Source organism: Lemur catta, chromosome 10 (assembly GCF_020740605.2).
Source record: "Lemur catta isolate mLemCat1 chromosome 10, mLemCat1.pri, whole genome shotgun sequence".
NCBI classification, from domain to species: domain Eukaryota; kingdom Metazoa; phylum Chordata; class Mammalia; order Primates; family Lemuridae; genus Lemur; species Lemur catta.
Window position 1 is genome coordinate 6009015 of NC_059137.1, and position 19827 is coordinate 6028841.

A 19827-nucleotide genomic window follows, 5' to 3' on the forward strand; every position below is an offset into this window, starting at 1 on the left:
TAAAAGTTGACAAGTGGTGGCTTCTAAACATTAGTGAGGTGGGGGAATCTAAAACCACATCAGTGAACTTTTCACTCTGTTACATTAGATTCCACTGCTCCATCCTGCACTCTGAATGGCTCTTTTACCCATGCATGACTGTGGAACATCATGCACTGGTCTGGCGGAAGATATTTTTCAGTGAGTTATGCAGCTCTCCCAAATATTTTATTATAAAATTTTTAAAAAATCACATTGTTAATATCACACCTCTGCTTACATCAGATGTCTTATAAGAACTGGGAAACTATCATGCTTATAGTGGTAGATACAAGTTTTCCTAAATTCTAATTTTCACTTGAAAGCACAAATTTTATCACTGGCAACAACTGTCAGTTATTTTTCTTAAAGTGTTATGTTCATTTCATTTATTTTTAAGAAAATCTCTGCAAGGCCGGGCGCGGTGGCTCACACCTGTAATCCTAGCACTCTGGGAGGCCGAGGCGGGAGGATAGCCTGAGGTCAGGAGTTCGAGATCAGCCTGAGCAAGAGTGAGACCCCATCTCTGCTAAAAATAGAAAGAAATTAACTGGACAACTAAAAATATATAGAAAAAAATTAGCCAGGCATGGTGGTGCATGCCTGTAGTTCCCAGCTACTCGGGAGGCTGAGGCAAAAGGATTGCTTGAGCCCAGGAATTTGAGATTGCTGTGAGCTAGGCTGACGCCACGGCACTCTACCAGGCAACAGAGTGAGACTCTGTCTCCAAAAAAAAAAAAAAAGAAAATGTCTGCCAAAAACCCAAGTCTGAGTAACCATAGCAGTCAGTCATTCTTTCAAATAAAAATGGTGTTCCATGAGAAAAGTGGCTAGTTTAGCTTGCAACTCAGATAATCGCACACAGACTTTTCCTCAAGACCATGACGATCATACTTCAAGGACTTCATGCATACTTCCCATTTTGTCACAAAGAATATCACAAGATATGGACGCAAGGGCTGAAATTTAATAACATTAACAGTTTTTATCATTTCATCAAGTCCATTCTTAAGTGAAACACGGCTTTTTCACCCCCTGTAAGTAGGTGGCAGTGAAGAATGCAATGGCTATTAGTAGAGTTCAGTGCCATAGCCCTGAATCATGTGAAGGTGCCAGCAGTTTTACCCACTGTTGCTTTTGCACCATCAGGCCAAACATCAACAGTAAAAAAGGCTAATAATGTATGATTATAAAAATAGGTTTGACCCTGAGGACCCCCTTGAGAATTGCTGCCCTAACAACACCTCTCGTGGCCACAGCTCCTTTTAGAACATGGCAGCAGCTAAGAATGAAGCCACTCCTCCGTAAACCCTGCAACTGGCCAACTGTCATTTGTTTAAATGTTTCTGAAGCTCCATAAAAGCTAAGATTCTTCAGAATACTTCTTCTGACTTTTCCTCCGAAACACAAGGCCAAAAAAAGGATGATCAGAAGCAGAGACTATAATTAAATTTATGGTGTATATCTCCAAGCCAGTCCTATATGGTAATGACAGAAAGGAGGGGAAACAGGGAAGCAACCTTAAGGGCAGGAACAGCCAGTAAATCTTGGCAGGAGAAACACTGTGGAATGGAGCTAGGTGTGCCTGTCCAAGACACAATGAAGCTCCCTCTCAGGGATGCAGTGCAGCAGTGAATCTAAATAACAGAGGATCTGAGAGAAGCCATAGCATGTGATATAAGAGACAAAGACATGGCCTAAGGATAGTGGGCAGCTTCAACCTTAATGTTTTATACTACCCTCAGGTTCAGTCAAAAGGAATCCAGAGACAAAGAAGTAAACAAGGCCAGTGCGGTGGCTCATGCCTGTAATCCCACCACTTTGGAAGGCCAAAGTGGGAGGATTGCTTGAGGTCAGGAGTTGGAGACCAGCCTGAGCAACATAGTGAGACCCTGTCTCTACAAAAAATAGAAAAATTAGCTGGGTGTGGCAGTGCACACCTATAGTCCCAGCTAGTCAGGAGGCTGAGGCAGGAGGATCACTTGAGCCCAGGAGTCTGAGGGTGCAGTGAGCTATGATCGTGCTACTGCACTCATGCCCGGGCAACAAAGTGAGACCCTGTCCAATAAAAAAAGTAAATAAAGTCCAAACAAATACCCTCTGAAAGCTATCTTCAACCCAAATGCAGGAAGAACAACAACAAATAGCATTTTGCTCACTTGCAATTACTCAGCCTGGACTGCACCTAAACTGAGATTCTTAAGCCCAGGTTACTGTCAAGGCCATGCAATGAGTCAGTGGAATAACGAAGCTAAGAACAGGAATCAGAATGTCAGACACTATCCAGCAAAATGCTTCTAAATCCAACAGGAGACGTTATTGCTCCTGGTCTTCGTGCTCTCAGGGCCTCTAGGATGAGCCAGATCTCAGGACGGGTGAACTGAGGAGCACAGTGGGTCAATGGGTCCACCGATCCCGGACCCAGTGGCTGGCAGTACGGTCATTCCACCTTTCCTGGCTGGGGCATACTGCGGCCACACCTGAGACCGGCCTGCCAGCACACAGGGCTACTCCTGAGACTTCTCTGCAGGGGGGACTTCAGCTGTGGACACATGGCTGCTCTCACTCTGGGAGTGTCACAGGCATAACCATTCAGTAATGCTCAAAAGCATCCCATGGCCCAAATCAAAATCAATTCAGAGAAAAGAACGTGAATTGAGAAGATACTCCCCTTCTAATCTACTCTGTCTCCCCTTCAAAGAGTTTATAGTATCTGCTGATGAGAAACGGGTGATTCCTTAACATACATCATCCTGAGAACAGGGGATATAAGCCCTGGTTTGCCTACATGATTTCCTTTTACATTCATTCCTCAGAAGAGGTCCCATGCTGTCACCTGGTGGAAAAAATGAGCAACTACCTAATGTGCCCCAGGCCAGGACAAAAGCATCCATTCTGGTTCTGTAAACTTTCTCTTTACTTCACACGCTGGAGGGCAATGCTGACCCCATCTTGGGCCTCACCTGCTGGGCTGTCTGTCCCAGGCAGGGCACTTTACTAAGATCCTCAGCTAAGGGCCAACCTCGGGTGGAGTCAGTGGTCACTGAGACAGTCACCACGGCACCCCCAGCCCACAAACACAAGACGAGAAGGTGAAGAGGCAGCAGGGTCAGAGGGACGAAGGCGGAAGGGAGCAGGAAGGAAGGGCCAGAGTTCACACAGGCGGCAGGGCGGAGCCAAGAAGAAAAATGCAGATAAACCTTAGCAACTTGGAAAACACTGCCCTTGGGATTTTTTAACATTTTCAGCCAAACAGCCAGGAAAACTATCTTGGAAATACTGAAGGGTATCAGACAAAAAAGTTAAAAGGTCTCATTGCATTATATTAATATAAGAAAAAAACCTATTCACTAAGTTACAAAAATAATAAAACCACTTTTTAATATAACATGGATACAAGTGGGGGAAAAAGACAAGAATATCTCTAATTATTTTCAGGAGGTAGATTTTTACATTTTTACCTTGGGTTTTTGTGTTTGTGGCAGGATGCTTTCTTAAAATTTTAATTGATATTTTGTTTTTTGTGTTTCCTTTACCCCATTCCAAGAAGGCAGGAGCCTCCAGGAAAGGCTATGTAGCCAATCTAAAAGCAGAGGCTTTCTGCAGACAACATTCCAGCTTAAACTCACTGAAAAGAATTTATCACAGAAGATATTCCAGAGGGAAAAGAAAGGAATCCAGTGCCTTTGAGGGAAAAAATGAGGAGAGAAGAGAGAAGGGCTATCTCCCAGGACTAGAAAGAAGACAAAAGCAGGCACAGGCCACACTCGAGAAGCTAGGTAGGCCTAGGGAGCCTGGCCGGGGCTCCCAGCCTGCACAAGACCCACGCACACAGGCCACCCAGCAGCAGGAGTTGCGTGAATCGAGACAGCAAGAATCATGACGTAAATATTCTGGGCCAAAACTAAAGAGATCTTCCAGAATACTGTGCTCTAAATAAGAACCCAGGATCTTACCTGACCCTGGGTGAAGCCCTGAGGTCATGTTTAATTCAATTTAAAGAAATAATGTGATATTAGTTATATACCAACTTTGTGAAATAAGATTTGTAACCACTATAATGCTTTCCAAATTTCTAAAGATAAATCCATATTACCTTTATAATCAGAAAAAAGGTCAGCAACAAAACTTTATTAACCAAAAAAACCTATTTCTTTTTATTATTGGTATTAAATAATCTACCTTAAAGAATGTTAATATCAGCATTAGGTGTGTGATTTCATGGATCCAGAGGCAGCTCCAGCCTTCCACAGAGCACTGCCGTCTGAAATTCCCATTTGAGCCATGGCAGCCTGTGGCAGACATTATTCAAATGGGCCCAGAAACATACAAAATATTTTCTTTGTAGCTTTTTTTCTGACTTAGGAGGAATGGTTGCAAAATCAAGGAGATACAAAAGGGTTATAATGGCAGGACTATTTAAATATCAAATAGTTTTAAAGGTTCTTTCTGGCATCAGAGACTCATTTTAAATTAATACCGACACATCTATTTTGAAAGTGTGTTAAGTCAGCAGGAAGGGCTGCTTTACACATAGCCATCTCCAATCCATTATACCTCCTGTTCTCACAGTAAAGTGTCATCTGGGCCTTCCAAGACAAGATTTTTTTTCTGACTCAGTTTTGAGAAGATGAAAATCACAATCACGGGTGGAAATGAAATGAATCATCTCAACAAGCAGCAGCTACCCCCAAGCCTTACACCCCCAGTCTCTGAAGTGTTCAACATCTGCTTTTCCACCCAACAGCCCCTGCTGCTCTTACAAAGTGGGCCCCCAGGACTCCCGCAGCCTGTCCCCCAGGAAGACGGTACCTTGAGACTCAATAGGCCTGCCCCCACCTCTCAGCCATGCCCCGCATGTGGGCTCAGGGAAAGCTGAGCAGCACAAAAAGAGCACGAGGGAACTTGCCTTTTCCATCTGTTGCTGACGCTTCTTGTAAATGTCTGATTGACCTAAAAATAAACATTTGCAGAACAAAAGGTTAGCTGACAAATTTGCATTCCTCTCTATTTCCAGCACTAGTAACTTGAGGCCTTGAATTCCTCAATTATAAACTGAAAGGTTGGACTAGATAATTTTAGAGCACTGTCCCTAAAAAAGGGATCTGGGATAATCAACACTTGGCCATGTATGGTGCTCAAGGCTGAGAGGTAAAGACGCCCTCTGCTGGCGAACATGTAAGTCTGCAGCCGCTAGAGTGTGAGGAGAAAACACACTTTTACACTCCCACCCTCTACTGAGCTTCTCATCCCCACAACCATCCCCCCACCCAACAGTCCTAAGACAATGAAGCATCTCTGAGCTCACCTGCCATGGGGAGAGAATCGACCCTAGAAGAAAGTCACAGGACAACTTCTAAAGTCTAAGTCCTGGACCTGGGAACACAAGGCTTCCTGCAAGCTCATTTCATTGAGTGGAGATTTATAACTCCACTGAAAAATGCCAGCCTCCAGGGAGTCTTTTTTTCGGCTATGATGTGCCAGTAATTAACTACCATCGTGATAGTTCAGGCAGGGGAACAATAACACTATTAAAGAAGCTGTAGGCCAGGTGCGCGGTGGCTCACGCCTATAATCCTAGCACTCTGGGAGGCCGAGGCGGGTGGATCGCTTGAGCTCAGGGGTTCGAGACCAGCCTGAGCAAGAGTGAGACCCCCGTCTCAACTAAAAGAACAGAAAGAAATTAGCTGGATAACTAAAAATATATGGAACAAATTAGCCAGGCATGGTGGCGCATGCCTGTAATCCCAGCTAATCTGGAGGCTGAGGCAGTAGAATTGCTTGAGCCCACGAGTTTGAGGTTGCTGTGAGATAGGCTGATGCCATGGTACTCTAGCCCAGCAACAGAGTAAGACTCTGTCTCAAAAAAAAAAAAAAAAAAAAAAAAAAGAAGCTGTAGATCAGAGTTCTAGGCATAGTCCAAAGCAACAAATGGAGAAACTGCCCTAAGGGGTGAGCAGGGTGTAGGCAGACAGGACTGCGCCAGGGAAGGAAGCCAGGGTCTGACACTGTCACTCTTGTTGGCAAAGAAATCACTTCTCCTAAAGCCTCAGTTTGCCCACCTGTGAGAGTGGGCTGTTTGAGAACCGAATGGAGCAGCATTGGGAAGTTAACCAGCACAGAGCTAGCCCTGAACCAACACTAGCTAAACAGGAATATTTAAAAATATTATAGATGCCATTTCTTAAATCACTTCTCTAGTACTTATTGATCTTTTTTCTATTTTACAGTAATTTTTAGGACTTTACCTTAAGGACTCTTGCCATTTGACATCTATTCATTAGTGCTATAATTAACAAGTGGCAGGAAAGGGCCACTTGTACTTCTATAGCTCATCTGGGTTCCTTATATTTGACTGTTCTAACAGTGGTGTATGTTAGAGTAGGGTCTCCAACTCTGTTCCCCAATAAGATGCTCTCTTCTATCTGGAGATGATGCTGGCCACCCCATATTACAGATGCCCGAGTTACTTATTCCCAGACAGGATGGCAGAAGGTTGTGGTGATTAAAAAGATGCTTCAGTATTTCCTCTTCTACGCTGGTAGCCGTCTGCTGAACTGACGCAGACCATGTGTGAAGTATGATGGAATTAGGGTGAAGAGTGAACCTAACTGGCTGGAATGAGGATTACGCCCCACTGGCACCATGTTCTAAATGATCAAAGTAACTGACAAACTCCAGGAGCCTAAAACATATTAATTTACTGCATGGGGCATTGCAATACGAAGCATCTCACTTCTAACAGAAGGCAGGCAAATCTATTTCTTTAAATTTTATTTCAAAAGAATTAATTACATTCAAATAGCCAAGGAACTACTAGATCACAGATAAAGGTGAACTAAGTGTTTTATTCTTGCTAGCCTTCTTTCCTCTACTAGGTTCTTACTGAACCAAGAAGGTCCATCACTTTGCATGTGATTTAACAAGGATATTCTTTCTCATCAACCACTGACTGGGCACCTACACTTCTTTCCACGTAATCAAAACACAATCTATGCATCTAAACTGCCATTTCCAGGAATGGAGCAAACTGTTCTGAAAATACTGAAAATGTTTACGTGCTGAGAACTATCACTAGTTTTGTTAATGTCCCTCCTCATTTCCATGTAACTTGGCAAGAAATGGCTACTTATGGGATTTCTCCAACTCTCTCTCCACCAAGTTCAGGCTGCCATTTTATATTGCTACTAAGTTCTCATTTCCTAACTCTTCCCTGTTGTCTTAGAACTGTGCTAAATGGCTCTGTGCTAAATGGCTCTGTCCTTTTTCGGCATTCAAGATGTAAAGTGAGGACATGATGAGTCCTCTGGTGCGAAATTCCAGATTTCCCTGGTTCTTCCGGTAGGAGCTGTGATCAATTGTGCTGACAATACAGGAGCTAAAAATCTGTATTATCATCTCTGTGAAGGGGACCAAGGGGCTGACTGAACAGACTTCCTGCTGCTGGTGTGGGTGACATAGTGATGACCATAGTCAGAAAGGTAAACCGCAGCTCAGAAAGGAGGTGCATCTGGCAGTGGTAATTTGACAACAAAAGTCATACGAGGGAAAAAATGGTGTCTTTATTTTGAAGATAACACAGGGGTCATAGTAAACAATGAAGGCAAGATGAAGGGTTCTGCCATCACAGGACCAGCTGCAAAGGAGTGTGCAGGCTTCTGGCCCAGGACTGTGGCCCACTCTGGCAGCACTGCCTGATTCTCCTCCAGTATATTATAAAAGACATTAAAAAGTAGTTGCTCCCCCTCCCCCTGCCTCAAAAAAAAAACTATACTACATGACCAGCCCATGGTGCCAGACTAGCTCTACCAGAATCCCCGGGGTAACTTGATAAAGACACAGGGGCCTGCCCCTAGAGACTGATGAAGGTCAGTCTGGGACCCAGGAAGTTCTACTTTCAAACACATATCCTGTATGATTCAGATCAATTTGGGAATGGCCAGTTCAGCTGTCAGGCTTGACAGCCAAGCTGTCACGTCATGAAACTCCCGCTCTGTGGGTTACTTACCACACCACTGGGAAGAGGATGGCTCCACAGCACAGCAGGTCAACTAGAAACAGAGAGTCCTTCCATAAGCCATACTCGGTCGTGCCCTCCTCAGTGGACTCTATGATGATGTAGGCTACGTTTGCCAGGACCTGCGAGACATAAGATGTTCCTGAGGCCCCTAAGCATGGGTGGATTGTTACAACGACAGCAGCCCCAATGTGGGGTGTACATGGGCCTACAGACCCCCAACCTGTGGCCACATCATTATTTCCAGTCCCGTGTGCTCTTGCAGAACTTTATCATTTTGCTATTAAGAAGCGGAGTCTCTGTGCTGTCCCCTTGAACCTGGGCAGGCTTGTGACTGCTCTAATATGTTAAGGAGGAAGTGATGCCATGCGATTTCCAAGGTAGATACAGCTTCTGCCCAGCTTTCTCTTGGGACCTGTGGAGCCCTGAGCTTGTAAGAAGACTAGCTACCTGAAAATGCCATGCTAGAGAGACCATGCAGAGGCAGAAAGACACCCCAGGAACCCCAGCTGTTCCCAGCCCAGGAGACAGATTCAAGTGAAGACTTCAAGGTGCTCCCAGCCGCTGTCTAACTATACCCACATGAGACCTCAAGCCAGACCTATTCAGTTAAGCCACTCCTGAATTCCTGGCCACAGAAACTGAGAGAAAAAGTTAATGCTATTACTGTGCTAAGTCACTAAGTTTTGGGGTGATATTTTTTATATAACAATAGATAACCAGGACACTTTGCCTTTTAGGCACCCTGACCCTCAGCAGTCACTCAGATGCTGGACAGGTGGCACTTTACATGCCATTTAGCCACGATCCCCACACTCCTTAGGCCCAACTTCTCCAATAACTCTTCTACATGCCAGATAATGGGACTGTTTTATCAGACACTCTGTATTTGAGCTTCCTCACTAAGAGCACTATTTTGTTATATGACAAACGGACGCAGAAGAGAAAGCAGTGTTATATGTCTCTCTAACTTTTCAGCAGCTCTCTATTCAAAGTTGAGGCATTCACAGGCCAGTTTAAAAGATACTAATGGTCAAATATCTCCCAGTCCAACAACCAGAAATCTAGGTCTGTCGGAATTCAGAAAGAGAATACCAGTCTTCAACCCCCAATGGCAGAGACTGGGGTTTCTGGGAGAGGAGACTCCCTGCTCCCACAGAGGCATAGAGCTGAGCCCTGCTAAGTGCCCAGAGAGGAAGTGACAAGCAGGATTAGGGTTCCTTTACCTGGAGTGGGATGACAATCATGAAGATCTTTTTGTCTTTATCAGAAAGGATGTGTTTAATGAAAGCCCAGCCAGTGCCGATGAGTGCGATAGTGATGAACAGTAGTGCTCCTTTCAAACTGGAAGAGAACAATGGATAAACACCAGTGGGTCTCATTAGACTCTCACTCTGCCAGTTACACTGTACAGCTCATTCTAAGACATGCTTCTTGTAAAAGACAGGCAGCCAAATTCAGGAAATGCATCATACGTGCGCAAAACTCCTTTCAGGGCACACAGTTAGCTCTGTACCCACTACCTGAACAGCTGATGGCTGCAGAGAGGCAGAAGCAAGCCAACAAGCCCAAATTCTCAAGTCTGGACAGCCACCTGTGCACTACACACCTTTAGTATGGCAAGGGCCCAGACGGCCTGCCACAGGGGGACAGGGCCAGTAAATGTGGGGCAGGATGCTGCCTAGCCCCACTTCTCTTGTATGTCATTCATAGTATGAGTATTTCACATGTACCTGCATACTTACAGGTGAGTTATGTAGTACACAACAGCCCAACCTTCAATAGGAAAGCCCTGGGAGGAGATGTAGTGGTAGTCAATCTGAAATCAAACAACTGCATTTCAGAAAGGTTGATGTACAACATGTCTTAGAGCACAGTGAAACATGAAATGACCTCGGAGGACCTCAGGAGAGGAGATGTCCTCCCCCACCACTGCCTAATGCCTCACTTCTCAATTCACAATTAAGCATGTGAGTGCACTAACAAATACCAGGTAGCTTAAGAAACTCGACACAAAATTTTAATGTCACTACCACCCAGCCCAGGTCTCTCTCTTGAAGGAAGTAATTCACTGTGGCAATGCTGTCTATTCTTTTCTTAAAAACCTCCAAGGTTCAAATGCCACAACTCTTGTCAATATCCTGGCCAAGAACTTTATGTTTCATACTCCTGCTGTGTACATAAATAAATAAGTCAATCAATTGGTAAAAAAAAATCTATGTGGAATCACCCAGTTTTAACTATTTTTTCTTTAAAAAAATCTGTAAATTTAGAGCTATTTAAAGCCACCAATGCATTTTAACTTAAGTGGCAAGTTTCAGTAGAGCATCCAAAATGCCTCTTGGCAGAACTCACAAAGCTGACGTCAATTTATACATCTTTCATTCTATCCAAATGGCTATCCAGATATTAAAGTGACTCAAGGGCTCTATCAGTCATTATCTATATGGCTCCAGAAAGCATCTTTTAACTTAGACTCAAATGGGAAATTATCCAAATAACTGTCAGTTCTTGACATTGTAACTGGATATATTATTGCTTTTTCCTATGAGGACACTTTCCAGTGGAGCAGGAGAGCGCATGCTTCGAGACTATCCTTACTAGTGCGGTTGGTGGGTACTGCGTAGGCCCAGACTGGGGAATTTGTGATCTTACCCCACTGGCAAGTTCATTTCAATTCACATCAGTCCTAAATATTCAAGCTGAAGCTCAATTCTTATGCCTCAATCTTTATATAATAGAATCAATTTTCTCTCAAATTAAGTATGCTAATGCTTAACTTCAAATCAAGTAGGTTCATGAGGGAATATTTGGAAACAAGGAAGTCATGGAAACATGGCAGGTGGCACTCTCATCTCAAGAAATGACAGGAGGATGTTGGTACTGTGAGACAGGAGTCTGCCAACCTTCTCTTTGCTGGCAGATTAATAAACTTCTCTTTCCTTCTCCTCAAACCTCTTATCCTCATTCTTCTGATGCGGCCTCGGGGACAAGCACCCAACTTTCAGTAATAATACCGAGGAGTGATCTGGCCCTTTGACAGGGGACCTAAGGTCTAAGGTCACCTTTTCTGGAAAAGGTAACTGATCTCCAGGTCTGTCTTCTATATGCAGCTATCTCATAATAACCCATACTGAAATGTTTGTTTAGCTGATTATTTAATACACCTCACTCATGGAAATGGAGGGTAAAAACAACAACAAAAAAGAAATGACAAAAATGACAAAAACAAAAAAATAAGAACAAGTATCCTAGAAAAATTGTGCGTCTGTAAGTAGTATCAGAAGATATCTTAAGTCACGTATTAGGAGAGGTGGTGAACATTTACTGCCATGGCCAGTCCCTCCCAGACAAAAGGGGGCTTTATGAGAAATGTACGCTTTCACCATGTTTCCCATCAATCTATTCCTTTTCTTCTAATTTAGTTTTCTTGCTCATATAGACATTGTACATCATGTCATGAATGACCCCTAAAATGCTAATACATACTGCATGGAACACCAAGGAAAGAGACTTGGTGAAAGGAAGAGCCGCCATCAACCAGTGAATTTTAAATACATCATTCCTATAAAAAAAGAGAGAAAAGAATTAAAAGACGATTCTATCCGCTCAAGGGACAGCCAAAGCTCTAGGCATCAGCTATGTTTATAAGGAGATGCAGTAAACATAATCTGGCCGAACCACAAACACGAAACCTTTTTTTAAAAAAGTAGTTTTTGCTGGTAGAAAAGGCCTCGAATGGAGTCGTACAATCATCTCTAACATCCAGCTGAATGTATGAATGGAACTGAGAGTTATGCTCTGAAGCCAGACAGGATGGTTCCGAGTCCTTAGAGGATGGAATTCTAGCACAGGCTGCCGGCATCCTCCCCAGAAACCACCCTGGGAAAGCCAAGAATGAGGCAGATGGATCTGGAATCCCTAGGAAAGCAGAAAGCGATCTGGTACAGCTACGGGGGAAGCCTGAAGCCCAGAGCAGAGGAGGGGTGGGAGTCAGCAGCAGGAGGGCAAAGGGAGGCACAGGGGTCATGCCCCTCCCCTCCAACGGCTGGTGCCTGCCAAACACCACAGGCCGGGGGATAAAGCACCCACTCACATCCCAGTGCCTCCATAGGGCCTAGTCTACCTTTGGGCTGCCAGGAACTAAATTCCTCTATTCCTTCCCACCTGCCCCTAAGACTTAACTTAATAGGACAGATAAGACCATTATGCAAGAAAAACGGAAAACTCTATTAATAAAGTATTAACATACAAAGACTTGAGTAAGAGCCACAGGGAGAGAACTCACACTCTCAGATATCAAGATGTTCTGAAAAGCCAGAGCAGTAAAAAATGTGTTAAGAGGTACAGTTTATTTGTTATTCAGACCAATGGAATAGACTAGAGAACTCAGAAATAGATTCATGCGTGTATGGAAGCTTGTTATATGATAAGCTGACAGCAAATTGGCGGGGAAAAGATAGATTGTGTAATAATTGACATGGGAAAAAATCAGCTCGAACTTATACGAAAGAACAAAGCTGGATGTCTACTCCACATTTACGTATAAGGGGATTCCATATGGATTTCAGCTCTAAATATAAAATATACATTTTGTGAATATAGATTAGAAAAGGGCTTCTTAAGATCCAAGAGGCACTGCCCAAAACACTAAAATTACAGCTTTGACTCTACTAAAATGAAAGATTTTTAGTCAGCGATGAATACCATAGACAAGTTTAACAGACTAGAAGAAGAAATCTGCAATATCTAAGACAGACAAAGGATTGATACCCAGAATATGCGAGAAACTCAAAGCAACAAGAAAAAGAAAACCCAACAGAAAAATATGCAAAGAATACAGGCAGTCACAAGAAGGAAAACTCAAATGTTTAACAAGTCCCTGAAATTATAATCCACATCACTAATATCAAGAAAAATGCAAAATAAAACAAGGTACCAGTTACACCATTAGACTGGCACAAATTAAGGCATCAGTACTGGGGAGTACATGGGGAAACAGGAACTCTCATGCACTGCTGACAGAAATACAAACTGGTGCGGCCATACTGCTGAGCAACCGGGCAGCACTTAGTGAAATTAAACGAGAGTCTACCTACGACCCAGCGTGCCTCCTTCTGGGACTGTAGTTCCTGGGCTGCACAGACCCACAGGGGATCTCAGGAGCAGGAGGGAGGTTCATGACAGCACTGCTGGCGTAGCAGGGAGATGGAAGCAACCTAGGCATGTGTCTATCACTAAAGGGACAGAGCAGTAAAATGTGGGGATGCAGGGTATGGCATGCTCTGGAGTAGGGTAAAATTCAATGAACTGGATGCACATGTAGCCAGGGGGCCAGATCTTAAAAAAGGTATTACTGAGTGAAAAATGTATAAGAACAGTACAGTTTATATATATCTAAAATACACACAACACCAATAAATATTCTCATTTATAAAAAAACACATATCCAAAAATGCATTTTAAACACATCTGAGTGGCTATCCATGCTGGGAAGGAGTGGGAGAGGGGACAGGAAGTGAACGGGAATAATAATAGGAAAGGGACCTTGCACAGAATGACAATGAGAGCATGCCACAAACTGATGCACATTCAGTTTCCAGGCTCATTTCCTCCTCAGTACTTTCCTGTCCCAGTGCCCACCTACTTGAAGGTCAAAAAAGAAGTTAAGGCCAGAGTAGTCTGTCACTACTGAATGGCAATGAGACTTACCCACGGGCAAAACCTGTGCTCATTCACACACCCTGGCAACCTTGACTTGCAGTCCATAGTTAAAATGTCGATGCTGGGGCAGTGCCGTGATTGAAAGAACAAAGCTCTGAAGCCACACCAACCTGGGCTCAAATACTAGTTCTACCTACACTCAGAGTTGAGACCTAGGTTTCAATTCCAGCTCTGTCAGATGACGCTGGCCATGTCTCTCACTTCCTCTCTCTGGCCCTCATTAAATGAAGCAAAGATCTCTCAGTTCCTTCCAGTTTAAGGGGCTACAGCCTGTGAAATGTACCTGGCATCCATGAAGCCACATGCCTTTATATCACCTGGATTTCCAACCTACCAGAACTGGCCGTTAAGACTCCTGGGAAAATGGGGGGTGGCGGGGTGAGGGGTTGGGGAGTGGGGAGGTCAGGTCTTAAATGAGATGTTCCTGTATATACTCTACACTCCAACAAAAGTTAGAGATGAGACTTGTACAAAGTAGGTCAGTTTCATTTAATGACAGATTTAAAACTGTTATCATAATTTTATATAAGGGAACCAGCACTACTGCCATCACTAACTAAAGGAAAATTAAAATACCACTGAACACCAGGCAACTGAACTATTTTATAAGCACCTCACATGTGCATAGCACCCTAACTTGCAAAGCTCTCTCATATATATTATTCTGGGGAGAATCACATAACCAATCTAAGAATCTAAGACTCCTAGAGGAAGGCAGAGCAATTATTATTGTCCCAGTTTTGCAGCCGGGGGGAAAAAAGAGACTTAGAGTGAAGCAAGGCACACAGGCAGTCACAGTCAAAGTTTACACTCGAAATCAGGTTTTCTGACTCCTTGTTCTGACTTTTCCAATAAAGGCAGAAGTAAAACTTTCTTTAAAAAAACAAAACCAAAAACCTTCTATGGGCTAAATTGGTAGGATACTTTCTTTCTTAGTAATGGCTGCCTGATAACCTAGTCTAAACATGATTGATTATGTAGGTCCTTCACAAGTAAACAAGAAACCCTTTCCATCTGGTGGGGATACAGGATAGCACAACAAATAGGTGCCAGCAACTGTACCCAGCTAGAGCTCATATACTAGATTCTGAGTATGTCCCTTAGAAGACAACGAGGCCACTAGGGATTAAAGAGGATTCAATTTCTGCCCCCAATGCTTCAGAGAAAGAGGTATTTGGCGATGATTATTTTATGAATTTAAATAAATCCATATCATATTATCATACCATATTCACATACCATTATGTACTGAGTTTACAGGCCTTATAACAAATACATTACACTATTCTCTAACTGAATAGTAATATTTCATTTTCAATTTTCTCAGAGAGAGACAGAGAATGCAGGGGTATGCAGCTGCTCCCTGAAGAACAAGAACAGGAAGTTAAAGCCTCGGGGGTTTCAGAAAAAAGGCCAAAAGGCAGGCAGATGCTTTGAAGATGTTTTCTCCAGTGGCAAGCATCTGGAAGTCAATACAGAGATTTATCCCCACCAGGCCTTGAGCCAATGCCTTCAGGACTAAGCAGTGAGTTGATGCTCTTGCCAAGCAGTGGGTCACAGTAACTAACTTTCTCTCAAGAATAAACAGCCCTTGAATGGAACCAATGTGCTCCCTCTCAGTCCTGGACTGTGGGGTTTCTACTATGGAAACACTTTGCTTATACATCTTATTTTGCTTGTATATTATTGAAATATTCAGATTTGCTTTTTAAACAAAAAAATGGGACATGAATAAACACCAAGGCTGGCAAAGCCCTCCCAAAAAGTAAGGCTCCTGGCACAGTCTCCCTGGTGTTCCAGGGAAGATGCCCTTGGAAGAGAAGGGAAAGAAAACAAGATTGCTTAGTGCCAACTCCTTCCAGGTTCAGAAGCCAGCAAATTACACAAATCTGAACACATTCTAAGTTGAAGGACTCGAAGAAGTAATAGTTTACCGTCGTTTTCGAAGGATGTGAATCCAGATGGTCCCAGAAAGGAAGAAGAAAAATGCCATAGAAATGTACAATTTGGGCAGAGGAATTTCTCCTGCTGAGAGGTAGCTATCAGGATTCTTCTCTGTGATATCAATCTGAAACCAATATAAAATTAATTTTTACTTTTCAGGAATAGATTGTCCCTTATTCAGCAATTTGGAATCTCAGCTATTTCACTTAAGCTTAAGAAAGCGAGGCCACGCCTGGTGGCTCATGCCTATAATCCCAGTACCTTGGGAGGCTGAGGAGGGATGATCTCTTGAGGCCAGGAGTTCAAGACCATCCTTGGCAACATAGCAAGACCCCATCTTTACATAAAACTTTGAAAAATTAGCCAGGCCTGGTGGTGTATGCCTATAGTCCCAGCTATTCCAGAGGTGGAGGCAGGATTGCTTGAACCCAGTAGTTCAAGGCCCGGTGAGCTATGATCATGCCATTGCACTCCAGCCTGGGGGTCAGAGGGAGACATTGTCTCAAAAAAAAAAAAAAAAAGAATGGAGTACCAGCAGATAACAAGCACATCACATTCTTAATGCATAGGTTGAAGTGTGTAAACTCATCTTAAATTGCTTTACATTTTCTTATTTACCAATCCTCTGCTGAAGCATCCTGCTCACTGGCAGGGATATGTGACTGGCCACATTTTACCCTTACTTACGTGCTCTTAAAACCAATTCTTATAGAAATATAAATGCCTCACATTTTACACTGAAAAAATCCACGTGGAACAGTATCCATATGGTACTCACATCAAGGCTGAATGAAAACTTGTCACCAGGCCGCAAGTCCTTTCCACGGCATTTATGAAAATAAAGACTGTACAGGCCTTCTTGCTCATCAGTGCTGATGTTAAAGAAAAACTGAAAGTAAAGGCAAAAAACATTTAAGGGTACCCAAATCCTTAGCTACATTTTTAAATTTTAGAAATAAACTGAACACACCCGATCTCGTCTGATCTCAGAAGCTAAGTAGGGTCAGGCCTGGTTAGTACTTGGATGGGAGAAATAAATTGTAAATTTTACTGGACAGAAGAAAATAGACAGCCTAAATTAAATAAATTCTCCCAGAGCAGAGTTTAAACATGTTTTCTTATTCTATGATCTCCCTGATATTTTGCTAAGATAGTTAGGCAAATTTGTTAGGCAAAATGATCTATGGTGAAAGAAATCAGAACAGTGGTTGCAGGGGTGAAGAGACTTTCTGAGAAGATAAAAACATAGAGAATCTTGATGGACAGTGGATTACATGGGTCAAAACTGATCAAACTGTACACTTCAGACCTGTACATTTCACTGTAAGCAAATTATACCTCAATTAGGATAATAAAAACTGGTTAGAAAAGAGGCAGTGATTCTTACAAGTTAATAATAAAACATTATGTGCATAATGTTTTACAAAGCACTATTACGAAAAAAAAAAAAGGCTCATAAGAATCCTATGAGATGGGTCTTACATTTTTTATTTTTGGATGATTACGCAGTGAAATTCAGAAATTAAGGGAATTGTCCAAAGTCACACAGCTAGTAAGTGGGTTCTGAGACCCAGTCCAATATCTTGTCCCCATATATAAGCAGTGATGCTTCCAAAAAACACTCGTGCAATTAGTAACTGTGACAGCTGAGCAGGTCACTCAAGGTCTCTGAGTCTCAGTGAACTCATCTCTAAAATACATCACCCTAAATCATCACCAACAGTCCTTTCTGGTATAGGATGCTATGCTTCTGGCACACTCTAAATGGGACATAGCATGGGCTCAAAGAGGCAGAGGGGTCACAGGAACAGCCTGGCAGAACTGGATTGGGACCTGGGCCTTGTCATTTATACTGGCCATTCACAAAGTTATTCATTCTCAGAGACTTATAATGTGATAAGTGGGTGGGTAATAAATAATATCTGCCTTGTAGGTTTGTACAGAGAAAGCTACTGCATTTAAGTGACTGATACATGGTATGCCTAAGTTATTATTCTTAAATTCAAAATTACTTCTAAAAATTACCCTTTTACATGATAGAGATAAATTCTACAAAAAGACGTACCTGAAATGAAACTGCCCCATCATTATTATGAATAGAAAAGGATTGCTCTCCCATTGCCTAAAATGACATAACAATCTGTTTAAGGATGGTACTGGCAAAAAAAAAAAGGTATGTTAATTAAAATTAAACTAATTTAAAAACCAAAACCACCCTGCTCTTTCTTAAACCCTAAACTTACTGACCTTCAAAAGCTCTCTGAAAATCAAATTCACTATTCTTTCAAGATATTTGAAATCCCCTTTTCACAGAGAATGGTAGTTCTTCACCTATTTCCTTTCTTCAGCTGTCTCTTCTGCCTCTCCAGGAACATTCTACCTCCAATCCCCTGCCCCAAAATCTTCCTGCTGGAGTGCTTCTTTGCTCTTGAAGCTTTAGCAAGACTAAGGATGCTAAGCCAGGCCACATTCTGACATCACTTGAACTCTATTCCTGACTTCAAATGATCAAAATATTGCCCTTTGTACAATGGACTAATTCTAAACAATGAAAAGAAACAAACTATTAATACATGCCACATTGTGGATGAACTCAAAGTAATTATGCTGAATAAAAGAAGAATAAAGAGTACTGCATAAATCATTTATACAAAGTTCTATAAAACTATACATACTATAGTGACAGATCAGTGGTTACTTGGAGATGAGAGGATTACAAAAAGGCAGGAGAAACTTGTGGGGCGATACATTCACTATCTTGACTGATAATCAAATATCAAATTGTCACTTTAAGCATGTGCAGTTCATTCTATGTCAATTACATCTCAACAAAGCTGTTAAAACAAAACATTGCCATTTAGATGCCCCCTTCACTGAAAAGTCAAGATATTTCAAACCAAAACTTTCCCAATTTTCCCACTTTTGCACTTCTACCACCCTTTCCTCTGCTCTTCTCTTCCCTCCCACCAGCCTAACTGGCCTTCGAGAGGGTGCCTTATTTTACATCCCAAGGCCTGGCACTAGGGCAAATCCTCATCACTTAAACCTGTATTATCCTGACAGTGTCCTGGTCCCTCTCATGTTACTCTCTCCCTCTTCAAGGCTACCCCCTACATTACTTTCAGAATGATGATCTTCAATAAACACTATTTGTATCACATTCTTTCCTGATCAAGAACTCATGACGACTTCCTATTCCCTAAGCATCAATTCCTTCTATTGACTGGCCCTATTGTCTGAGATCTCTCTTTCTGCTCCCAAATATGTAACTTTTACTTCAAACAGGCCAGTGCCCAACGTCTGTCATGCACATTCCCACTGTCTAGTCTTTCCTTACGATATTCTTCGACCCCTTCCTTCTTGCCTCTGAACAAACCCCAAGCCCAGCCCTGGTGACACCTTCCTCCAGAAGGCTCTCCAAATGACTTGGCTTCCCCCTCCCCAACCACCTGACTCTATAGCACATAAGTGCTGTGCAACTTGGTACTCAATTTTCCTCTGAGATTGCTTTAGTATGTCAACACTATCTTCCTAAACAGAAGACAACTCCCTGTAGATTAGGCATGTACGTATACACAGTTGGCCTTCTGTAACGAGGGCTCTGTATCTATTGATTGAACCAACTGTGGATCAAAAATGTTTTTTAAATAAATAATAATACAAATAAAAAATAATAGAATCTAACAACTATTTATATAGCATTTATATTGTATTAGGTATTATAAGTAATCTAGAGATGATTTAAAGTAAACAGGAGAATGGGAGTATACAAATACTATACCACTTTATATAAGGGACTTGAGCACTTGATTTCAGTATCCAGGAGAGTGAGAGTGGGTCCTAGAACCAAACCCTCATGAACACCAAGGGATGACTGTATATGTATGTGTGTGAGCGTGCATATCTGTAGATATATAAATACACACAACACACACACATATATAATGCATATCCAAAAGCACTGAGCACGGTGGGCGGTCAGTTCTTACCTTTGGATCCACCGTACTTCTTTTAGACTTTCCATTGTCTAGGAGCAGACATATTAAAAAGATATTACTACATAATTCAACAGTACATATATATATACACACACACATATTTACACACACATAGACTTTTATATA

General features: G+C 42.4%; 1 protein-coding gene and 1 pseudogene across 3 annotated transcripts in view; one reads left to right on the forward strand and one right to left on the reverse strand.

Annotated features, from left to right (window-relative positions):
* Positions 1-19827, reverse strand: part of GPR107 (G protein-coupled receptor 107) — an 82119-nt gene that overhangs the window by 45535 nt on the left and 16757 nt on the right. For all 3 annotated transcript variants that reach the window (XR_006737872.1, XM_045563189.1, XM_045563190.1), the window contains 9 exons: positions 19693-19730; positions 17769-17825; positions 16482-16592; positions 15694-15827; positions 11525-11600; positions 9781-9854; positions 9262-9379; positions 8027-8157; positions 4928-4971 (listed from right to left, as the gene is read on the reverse strand). Coding sequence is in view for 2 of the 3 variants with exons in the window: in XM_045563189.1 (XP_045419145.1) it covers positions 4928-4971; positions 8027-8157; positions 9262-9379; positions 9781-9854; positions 11525-11600; positions 15694-15827; positions 16482-16592; positions 17769-17825; positions 19693-19730 (783 nt within the window). In the remaining variant the exon portion in view is untranslated. The remainder of the gene's footprint in view (positions 1-4927; positions 4972-8026; positions 8158-9261; positions 9380-9780; positions 9855-11524; positions 11601-15693; positions 15828-16481; positions 16593-17768; positions 17826-19692; positions 19731-19827) is intronic.
* On the forward strand, positions 6532-7716 carry LOC123646318 (annotated as a pseudogene).